General features: G+C 38.3%; 1 protein-coding gene across 2 annotated transcripts in view; it reads right to left on the bottom strand.

The window, feature by feature from the left end:
* Positions 1-6: 6 nt before the first annotated feature.
* The window catches only part of fbxo11b (F-box protein 11b), a 124,873-nt gene continuing 113,969 nt past the window's right edge, over positions 7-10,910 (bottom strand). For both annotated transcript variants that reach the window (XM_059985704.1, XM_059985703.1), the window contains 5 exons: positions 7,479-7,589; positions 6,622-6,729; positions 4,399-4,507; positions 4,205-4,303; positions 7-1,193 (listed from right to left, as the gene is read on the bottom strand). In XM_059985704.1, the coding sequence (XP_059841687.1) occupies positions 1,064-1,193; positions 4,205-4,303; positions 4,399-4,507; positions 6,622-6,729; positions 7,479-7,589 (557 nt within the window). In that variant the 3' untranslated portion in view covers positions 7-1,063. The remainder of the gene's footprint in view (positions 1,194-4,204; positions 4,304-4,398; positions 4,508-6,621; positions 6,730-7,478; positions 7,590-10,910) is intronic.

Here is a 10,910-nt window from a genome sequence, read left to right as displayed (position 1 = left end):
CTCTGCTCCTAGGAAATTAAACCCTTTTATTGTTGCCTAGCATCTACATAATGGTTATTGAATACTCCACAATATATTAAGTCTAGGATGTTATGGTACATGCATACACTTTCAAGCTGTTGATTTTACCCACTGTCACCAATACGCATTAATGAATAGCTATTGAGGAGAGACTGAGTATATGTACATATATACTTAAATGCTTCATTACAGGGAGAAGCATTGCCAAAATGGCACTGGAAGTTACATTTTGTAACAGTATTTACATGGTAATGAAACATTTAATTTCTTTAACTGGGGTGAAAATACTGATACTATTTCAGATGTTTTATTTTTTATGCTGAGCCCCATCAGTCTCCAAAGTATAAGTTTGACATGGAAATAACTTTAAAAAGAACATATCCATGTTCTGTAATTAATCAATAGCTCAGGGATACAATTGATTAGTGTTTCTTCTCTTTCATAGAAAGAACTTAAGATACTGGGACATGAGTATAGTTTACAGCAAGTCTAGTTCTGCTAACAAAACAGGACACATTCAAGTACAATGTTTTGCTTGAACTTACAAAAAAAGCTACATGAGAAAAGCATTAAAATCAGTTGTCTCAGTTGAATATTTTTTAAAAATCAAAACATAGAAGTGCTAGATCACAATTTCATACATACACCAACCCAATCGGTACCCCTTTGCCATAGGTGCTGTAGCATATTCCTGTAGTTCTGTATACTGTCAGCAGTCATTTTCCTGCATATTGTAATGCAGTTGCACAAGATGGCAATTAGGGTACAAAAACCAGTGTTAGCCTTTGTCCCTTGGATAGTACACTGCTGTTTAGTCCATAGTAATGCTATTTATACCCAGCCTTCTCTTAATCCTGAGTTAGCAGATTGCTCCTTTTCTTCACTGCCCGAACACCAGACTGGGCTCCTGTGTCATCCACATGTACATGACTGCTGTACAAATGACATTCTTCCTGAAGATCTGAGCAAATGATATTTCTTCCCCCAGAGTTTTTTTGTACAATTGGAGTTACTTTTGATTAGAATGGCAGGATAAACAAACTCAATTGTGTTGCAATGTATTGGATTCTATTGGTGGGGCAGAATCATACAAAGTGTCTGTATCATGCGTAGGTTCTCCAGCTAATGTGCAAGGGTTTGAAAGTGTTCCAGCACCACAATCACAGAAAAATCTGTAAGGAGAGGGAAAACAAAAATAAGTATTTATTTATATTGCAGTGTTCTATTTAAATACATTGCCAATAGAGCTAATATTGTATTGGTTTTGCTGCTCTATTTTATAGATATTCATTGTCCAAATGAGGGATAGGGACAGGAAGTTGGTTTTCCAAGACCTAACTCAAAGGAAAAGGCCCTGAATTTGTTTTCCATTATGATGGCCTTAACTACTACATTCTTAAATGCACCTACACACCATTGAAATCTGGCCTCTACAATATTTCATGCCTACCCCATTAAGCACTCAGGAAATTGACTTAATACTTGCCTGAGCGTAAATTTTAATAACAGGCCTGAACTTTATTTGTATATAATAATTAAAATTAGATTTATGATTACAGATGGGAATGTCAGTGATCAATTTAAAATTGCCGAAGAAAGAATGTAGGCAAAAGGTGGGTAACTTAGCTTTATATCTAGGGTCAGGAAAATGCTTGAAGCATAAAGGAAGAATGATTCTACTATACTCTAAAAATTAACAAGACATAATAGAAATAGTTCCATTAAGCAGACTCAGTGAGGATTCAGGAAGGGCAGGTCCTGTTTGACAAACTTACTGAATGGTGCTGGGCCTGCAACTGTTCATTAATGATTTGGAAGAAGGGACTTAGTCTAGCATAAAATTTGTTAATAACACCAAATTGAGCAGAGGGTACAGTATATCTGCAGAGAGATAGTTACGTGAGTGGGTGAGGGTCTAGCAGATGTTATGGAAAGGGTCTTGGGAAGAATTGCAAAAGGTTGATTTTCATTGCTAGGGGATTGAAGTTAAGAACCGAGAGGTTACAAGGTAGTGGTGAGACAGGCTGCTGGAATGGGTTTTTGCTTTGCATCAACTAGCATCTGCCAAGTATTTTTGGTAGAAAGGGTCAAGAAAGTCTTAAATTGAGAAAAGGAGTAGAAGAGGGTAATTCACTGAAAGTCGCAAGGTAGTTTGAAAAAGTGGTTAACAAAAATGGCACTGGTATTCTGGAATTTCTAATTTTCAGAGTACAAAAGTATTTCATGGATCAACTTTATTAAGTGGAGCACAGCTGGAGTATGAATCTGTAAAGACCTTAAAGGAAGATCAGTAGGGACAGAGGGAGAATAACCAAGCAGAAGTTTGCCCTGTAACAAAACTTTCATGAATATTTTCCATTTATAAAACAATAGGATTTACTTGTATATTGGATATTTACTAGAGCACTTAAATGGACAGTGGATTTCAGTCATTTACCAAGAAAATAGCCGGATTATTTGGAACTATCACTTAATTGGGACGGGAGACTTGCTGAACCCTTTCTAATCAGTGCCTGTCACATGCACATCATGTGGCCATTAGACAAACGTGCTTAGAAGGACAACTTTTAAATAGTGTCACTTGCATGTTTGTGGTTGAGGAGCTGTGATTTTTGTCACTGGCAGTTGGCAAGTAACAAACAGGCAAGTTAGAATTCTTTTCCTCTTCAATATATCATCTGTATTCTGTCCATATTACTAATATTAATAAAAAGATTTAGAAAAGAAAAAAAAGAATTCTTTTCCTCTTGATGGTGTCAAGAGTTCAGGCTTGGAGATGCCAGAAATGGCTGGGAGAAAATGAAAGGATTTCACTACTTCAACAGATTAGGAACTCCAAACAATTGGAAGGTATTGACAATCATCTTCAATGTTACAATTAAAATGAAGATTTGGAGGATGCAATTGTGAAACGCACTGCTTGAAGGCAGTTCTCTATCAGGACTAGGAGTCCGCACTGATTTTGTTCTTTACAGTAAATTAAAATAACAGTGTAGGCTAAGTGAATTCCTCTTTCAATAACTATGAGGAACTAATATACGGTTTTATAGTACGGCAGTAGTTGCTGTGGTTCCTTAACATTGATATAGCTGGAGGAGGTAGTATTGAGGTCAGGCTCCTAACTACTTATTGAAAGTTCCCAATGGTGTGCATCTCAGTTGGCCCCGACAACCAAGTCCAGCTCCTGGCCTTCATATGTGGCTTAACTACTAAACCCAGCAGAACTGATTCCACTGACAGACAGAGCAAGGGCAGGTTATTTGTACTTTAAAATCTGTTGCTTTGGGCAGATGGGGCTCGTCAGTCATAGTTCACCTAGAAGGAAAACTGATTTCAAATGTCTGCTGCCTTGTGGCTATGCCTACTTATGAGGAAGGCTTTGGTAGTAAACCCCAAGGAAAAATACTGGAGCTGGAGTCCCTAAGGCAGTCCAACACTGACTGGCCACTCCTGTGGGGCCGCCAGCGCCAATCTGCCGTTCCTGTGGATTCCTCAGCTGAACGGAGGGGAGAAGCCTGCTGTGTAAGCAACAACTTGTGTATCATACTGCCCTGGCTTGCATATAACATTGACAGCTAGGACATAATATCCATAGTCAACCCTGACCAAAACAGGGCCTCAGAAATTTTGGTAGTGTTCTAATTTATTCTATACTTCATTGAAATACACAATTTGTTACTTAGGTACACAGTAGTTTGCCTTATTTTATACCTTTTTAAACTATTTCTGCAAAACTTTGGCTAATTGGGCCAGAATGTACTGGTTTTAGTGTCACCAGAACATTTCCAAAAACAAAAGTCTCCCCTCCTCACTCATTCAAGCAACCGTTTCTTAATACTACCTGAGCTTTTGCAGAACACCACAGGAATGATGGAATCAAGCTACTGAGAAAGAATTATGAACAAATTTGTGGCTATTGTATCAAGTTTCATTCCTAACAAAAGCAAGAAATTTCAGACATTGGATTATTACTATACTAATTCTGTAAAACATCAACTACTAAAAAGTAAAACAGCACAATACTACACGTTTTTATTTTTGTTGCATTTAGAACAAAGGAACAATAGCTGAATGTAGTAAACAGAACATTAGACAAATAACCTGGCTGTCTTAGAAATCCCAAAGTCATTGCTCCAAACATTTATGATAAGTAAATAGTGAATGTTTTCTATACAATACTGACCTATCGTGTCTAATAAATTCCACATCATGTCCTTGATGGCACTTTTTAATGCAGTTTACACAGATTGCATTTCGGTCCGTTGTATTGCAGGTGTGACACCTGATACAATTAAAAAAAAGAGAACTGGCATTAAATGTTAAATTCAAAACAGGATATTTAACCCAAAGACAAATTTGAGATACCATGAAATTTACCTGTAAAAATCGTGCATGGGGTAGCTGGTGTAACTGGATATCTTATACAAACATTGGCCTCTGTTAACAGCCTTCTCAATGGCATCTTGATTATTCATAATTTTGTTGTCTTAAGAGAGGAAAGAGCCATCATGTTACAGATAATAACTTCTAATTTAGTTCCTTTATCTGCTAAGTCAATTTATTACTTCAACCCCTTTCTCAGCTTGGTGTACTTCTCCCTTCGAAGTGTTCTATCATTAAGTTCACAGAATTTTATTTCAAAGCTCAAGTTGAACTCGCTATGCTTGCACAATTGTAAATATGACAGTTTTAATGAGTAATCTGATTTAGAATTCCAGCCTACCTCAAAATCATCCATAGCTTAATAAACCTTCCACTGACCAGCAGAAATAGTTTCAGCTTCTGCCAATACAATCCACCTCTCTCCACTATCCTATCTCACCATGACACAGCTCAACACTGAAACCAAAAATCAACGCTGGTGCTCAGGCATATATAAAACACTAGTACTGAAAGCTGACAAATGCTGTTGACTAGAACAACTATCTACACATAGGTATAGTTAGGATATTAGGTCTTGCATAAAACCCAACCAAAATAACCTTGCTGGGGCTCATATCTGAAAAGCTGGGGCAAGAATGTGAAGCATTCATGAAATATGCATTTAGCCACCAACTTAATGGGTTCAAATTTTAGAGGATTCAGGCCAGAATTGCTTCCACTGTGAGCACTCCCAGATGGGGCAATTTATTTTATGGATTGCGATGTCAAACAATCTCTGTTCAATGAATAATTAGATAAATTATTTTTCCAATGTTGGCAAGCCAGGAGGCTAAGAGAATATCCAGTTTATTTTAAATTATCAATGACAATCGTGTATACTGCACACTTGAATACATTCCAATGTTTGATGTCATTAAACATATTGCAGGTGTTGTTTGAGGAATACAATTCAAAAAGTAGAATTTATACACACTTTCTTCATATTTCTTATCAGAATTGGCACCAAGGAACTAGGTGCAACTTAATGAAAATTTCAATGCAGTACAGCAGGCAAATGAGATCTGCTGCTTGCAGTTTAGGCACTGGAACTTCACATGTTATTACAGGGTTAACTAATGTGTCTATTCTAAATACTAAAAATTATGGGAACAAAGAGGAAAAATGTTTTTAAAAATAGACTCAAATAATTATTAAGATAAAATGTAGACAGGTTGATAATTCTGATCTGGATAGTAAATACTTGGCTATATCATCAAATATGTTCTGTCATTGAATAAAATCACAGCATTATTTTTCCACAACCCTGGGTTCCCCCGATGTTTGGATAAAAATTGATCTTACTCTTGAATATACATAATAACCAATTATACTGAAGGCCTTTCAGTCCATTGAATCCTTAATGATTCTAAAAACTACCCTTCCACCTTATCCCAGTCCTCTAACTCAGCTGTTAATATCCCCTCAACTCCTATCTGAACAGGCCATTAAATATTACCAAGTTATTCCTTACTGCATTATTTATTTATTTTCTTTGCAAATTTTGCTGCTGCAAAACTACCAATTTCACAGCACACATCAGTGATAATAAAGCTGATTAAGTAATAATTTAAAATGGCCAATCAACTTAACAAGCAGTATGCATTAGGAATGTGAGAGGAAAGACACGGACACAAAGTGAATGTGCAAACTTAATACAAATAGTGCCAGAGATCACAATCAAGACTGGACTGCTGTATCTATGAGGCAGTTGCATTAACTGAAGCAACATTAAATGTAAAAAGTTCACAAACTTCTGAATGACATCTCATTCCTGAACAACTTAACTCTAAATCAATGTCCCCTGGGCAGTCCTAGTTTCCTCAGCCAAGAGAAATGTTCATCCTGCATTAACGTAAAATCTCCACAAGATTGTTTTAAGTTTTAATGAGATGTCTCATTCTTTTAAATTGAAGAATCTAGTCTATTTAACTTTTTTCAAACTAAAAATCCACCATCCTTGGAATTAATCCAGTGAATCTTGGCTACATTCCTTCTATTCCACCCTTTCATAAGAATGAAACTGTACATAATAATTGGTGTATATTCTCACCAAGGCCACGTACAATTGCCGTAAGAATTACAGACATCTGTATAGGACATACTTCCTTACTCCTATATCCAACATATCCCACTTTTATCAGTAAGGAAAAGATATCATTTAGTGTAAAAGTTTTATACCTTTCATTGAAACATTTACACCAGATGCCAGAAACAACCCTCCAAACCGGTTATTAAAAATCTGATTGTTTTCTAAAGTAGCTGTAGCATGATTTGTTATTTCAATACCTGCAAAACAAGATGAATGATTATCTATAACTGGAATTGTAATTTACAATGAACAGTGGACTTTCTGGTTACCTCATTATTTACCAATTCAGTTGATTAGCACAAGATAATTCAACCACAAGTCAGAGCTCACAAAATTGATAAAGATAACATATGGAAGGAAATCAATTACATTTAAAATTAGCCCTTTTTGAATTTCCCTAGTAATATAGAAATTCAAGGTACTAAAGTAACATATAAGCTTCCTTCAAAATCACAAACACTTCACACAGAACAACTTTCCAGCAAATTTCTACAAAGAATATCACAAAAGGCATGGGATTATGAATCTGTTCCATAAATTCCATTAGACAGCAGTAAGTCACAATTGTATTAAAATCTAGTCTTTGTACCAAGTGTCCCCTCCTTTACAAAGGTAGTGTTCCTATGAAACCTTTCTTTAGCCGAAATAGTGTAAAGCAAAGAACCATTAATTTATATGGGAAAAATTTACTTAAAAGCAAAAATCCTCTGTCATGTGAAAACAGGTTACTAATGTAGGTCTTTTGTAAAAGCAAAGTGGTGTAAAGTGAACATTCATAAAGCAGGGGACACCTGTACCAAAAAGCACATATATGGCGATAGTATTGCTATTTCCTATCCAAGGCCAACTGATACTTTGTAATTCAATACATTTGCTCACATTAAACAATGTCACTCAGCAATTAAGAGAACTTGACCCCAACGTCTACAAATTAAAAGTTACAAACCTGCTGCAAATCCATCGAATATCCTGTTCTTTCGCAACACAGGATGACTATTTGTGCTAATAAGAACACCAGCTTGAGCATTTCTGAAGATATCATTTTCTTCAAGTAGTCCTACAAATGGAAGTAGTACAGCATAGTAGTATAATATAAGTCATAGCATCTTAACAACCCTCAACTATTTAGCAAACACAATCCTTGACTTTGAGCCATAGAGCACAACAGCACATAAACAGGCCCTTTGACCCATTTAGACCTGCCAAACCAATTCTGCCTAATGCCAATGATCCACACTTCATATTCATAGCTCTCCATACCTACCCCTCTCATTCATGCACCTATCGAAACTTCTCTTGAATATCGGAATTGAACCTGCATCCACCACTTCTGCTGGCAGTTCGTTCCACACTTGCACTGCCTTCTGAGTGAAGAAGCTCCCACTCAGGTTTCCTTTAAATATTTAACTTTTCACTCTCAACATATGACCTTTAGTTTTGGTCTCACTCAAGCTCAGTGGAGACAGCCTGGTTGCATTTATTCTGTCTATAACTCAATTTGTATACCTCCATCAAATCTCTCTTTATTCACCTGTGCTCCATGGAATAAAGTCCTAACCAATTCAACCTTTGCCTATAACTCAGGCCCTATAGTCCTTGCTACATGCATGTAAGTTTCCTCTGTATCTTTCATTATTGATATCTTTCCTACAGGTAGGTGACCAGAACTGCAAATTTGGCTTCACCAATGTCTTAAGACAAATATCCCAACTCCTGTACTCAATCAAGCAGCATCTATGGAAAGGGAAAAAGAGTCAGCATTTTGGCCCAGGACCTTCATCAGAACTGGAAAGGGGGAGAAGCCAGAATAAGGTGGTGGGGGGAGAGGAAGGAGTCAGAAAGTGATAAGTGAAGCCAGGTGGGTGACTTGAATTGACTATTTCTTACATCCTTCACATACATGAGGAGTAAAAATCTTTATGTAATCAGCTTGATGGCCCAGTGGAAGAATCTGTCCCGGAGGCTTTTATGCTGTGGTACAGTTTCCTGTATGGTAGCAGCTGGAACAGTTTGTGGTTGGGGTGATTTGGGCCCTTTTTACACACCCGTCTCTGTAAATGTCCTGAATAGTGGGAAGTTCACATCTACAGATGCACTGGACTGTCTGCACCACAAAGTCCTGCAATTTGGGGAAATACAGTTCCCATACCAGGCAGTGATGCAGCCAGTCCAGTATGCTCTCAACTGTGCCCCTGTAGAAAGTCCTTAAGATTTGGGGATTGATGCCAAACTACTTCCACCATCTGAGGTGAAAGAGGTGTCACTGGACGTTTTTCACCACTAAGCCAGCCAGTATGTACAAACGTGAGGCCTTCGGTGATGTGGATGCCAAGGAACTTAAAGCTGTTCATCCTCAAACCCAGATCCACTGATGTCAATAGGGGCTAGCCTGTCTCCATTTCTCCTGTAGTCCACAACCAGCTCCTTTGTTCTTCTGACATTGAGGGAGAGTTTTTTTTCATGACACCACTGTGTCAGGGTGATGACTTCTCCGTAGTCTGCCTCATTATTATTTGAGATAATGTATTTATGTAAGCAAATTTAAATTGCAGATTGGAGCTATGGGTGGTGACACAGTCATGAGTATACAGTGAGTAAAGGAGGGGGATTAGTACACAGCCCCGAGGAGTTCCTGTGCTGAGGGTCAGAGGTGAGGGAGCCCACTCTTACTACCTGCCGGTGATCTAACAGGAAGTCCAGGATCCAGCAGCACAAGGCAGGGTGAAGGCTGAGGTCTCTAAGCTTCTCGTCAAGCCTGGAGGAAATTATGGTGTTGAATACTGAACTGTAGCCCAAGAACATTCTCACATAAGCATTCTTCTCCAGATGTGTAAGGATGGTGTATAGAACTGTGGCTATTGCGTCATCTGTCGATTGGTTAAGGGGGGGAATGAAGTAAGAAGCTGGGATGCGATAGGTGGAAAAGTAAAGGGCTGAAGAAGGAATTTGATAGTAGAGGAGAGTGGACCATGGGAGAAAAGGAAGGGGGAAGGGGCACCAGGTGGATGTGACAGGCATGTGAGAAGTGGTAAGAGGACAGCCAGACTGGGGAACGGAAGAAGATAGAAGTGGAAGGGGCAAAAATTACCATAAGTTAGAGAAATCAATTATCATACCAACACCTTATATTCCTTCTGAGAGGCGTCTCAGTATAGGAGGCAATGGACCAACAATTGAATAGGAATGGGGTTTGGAACTAGAATAAAAATGGTCTTTCACTAGGAAATCCTGCTTGCTGTGGAAGGAGTTAAGGTGCTCGACAAAGCTGTCCCCAGTCTTAGTTGGGTCTCACTGATGTAGAGGATGCCATATCAGGAGTACCAATGTAAAAGACAAGTGGAAAAAAATAGCTTGCATATAATTTGTGCACTTATGTACATGCTTTCTAAACCCGTGAGACCATTAGACTGGAATTTTACCGTGCGTAACACACTTGAAATCCATGATTATTATAAGCACGCCAAGTCAATGGGACATTTGCATCTTTATTCAACTGCGAGACTAATCATGTAATACCATAAACAAGGGTGATAAAAGAAACAGGAAAAAAGTAAAATAATTAACTAAAGACAAATTGGGTATAAATAAATAAAATGAAGGAATGAGGAAAAAAGTAACAGGAGGAAAGAATTAGAAAGTAACTAACAACCTCTGAGTTTATGATTTGGATGAAAATGTACGTGGGATGATTAGCAAGTTTACAGACAACACAAAAATTGGCAAAGTTATGGATAGTGAGAAAAGGTTGTCAAAGGATACAACAGGATCTAGAACTTGGTTCTGCGAAGATGGTGAGACACAGCAACGCTTTGCAGGCAGCAAAAAAAAACTAACGATTCTAAATATATATTTTCAGGACTATGATTACTGTAATCTACAGCCTGCAATTTCCCACTGGGTGATGTGCTTTTGAACCAAAGCACACTTTTGACCTGCTGTTTTTTGTGGCATGCTGAAATATTCAGCAAACTGGACTTTTGAGAATACAGGTACGGTTGTGGTGGCCATTGCCGGAATGGGCTGAACTGAACTCAGGCTGGACTGAAGTGGTGGGGCCTGAGGGCAGATAATGAACTGATGTTTAGCTGAATTGAGCCATAAACCAGATTAAAAGATTAAGATGTCGAGGCCTTGGATGGAGGACAAACCAGTGTTCAGCTCACTGCTCCAGGAGGCTTTACGCACCTCAGTGCCGAACTAACTCTGCAGTTGCAGCCATCGGCACTCGCCTCAACGCTGAACCTAGCTCCACTACTATGGCCATCTGTAGTGCTGAACTGGCTGCATGGCTGCGGAATGACTTTTGGGGACTCTGCAGTTCACATTCTGTGGATTGTTTTCACATTTTGGGTTCTTTTTTGTGAAGTCTGATGTGTTT

This window comes from Hypanus sabinus, chromosome 12, assembly GCF_030144855.1.
Source record: "Hypanus sabinus isolate sHypSab1 chromosome 12, sHypSab1.hap1, whole genome shotgun sequence".
Lineage (NCBI taxonomy): Eukaryota > Metazoa > Chordata > Chondrichthyes > Myliobatiformes > Dasyatidae > Hypanus > Hypanus sabinus.
This window is presented reverse-complemented; position numbering and strand designations above follow the sequence as displayed.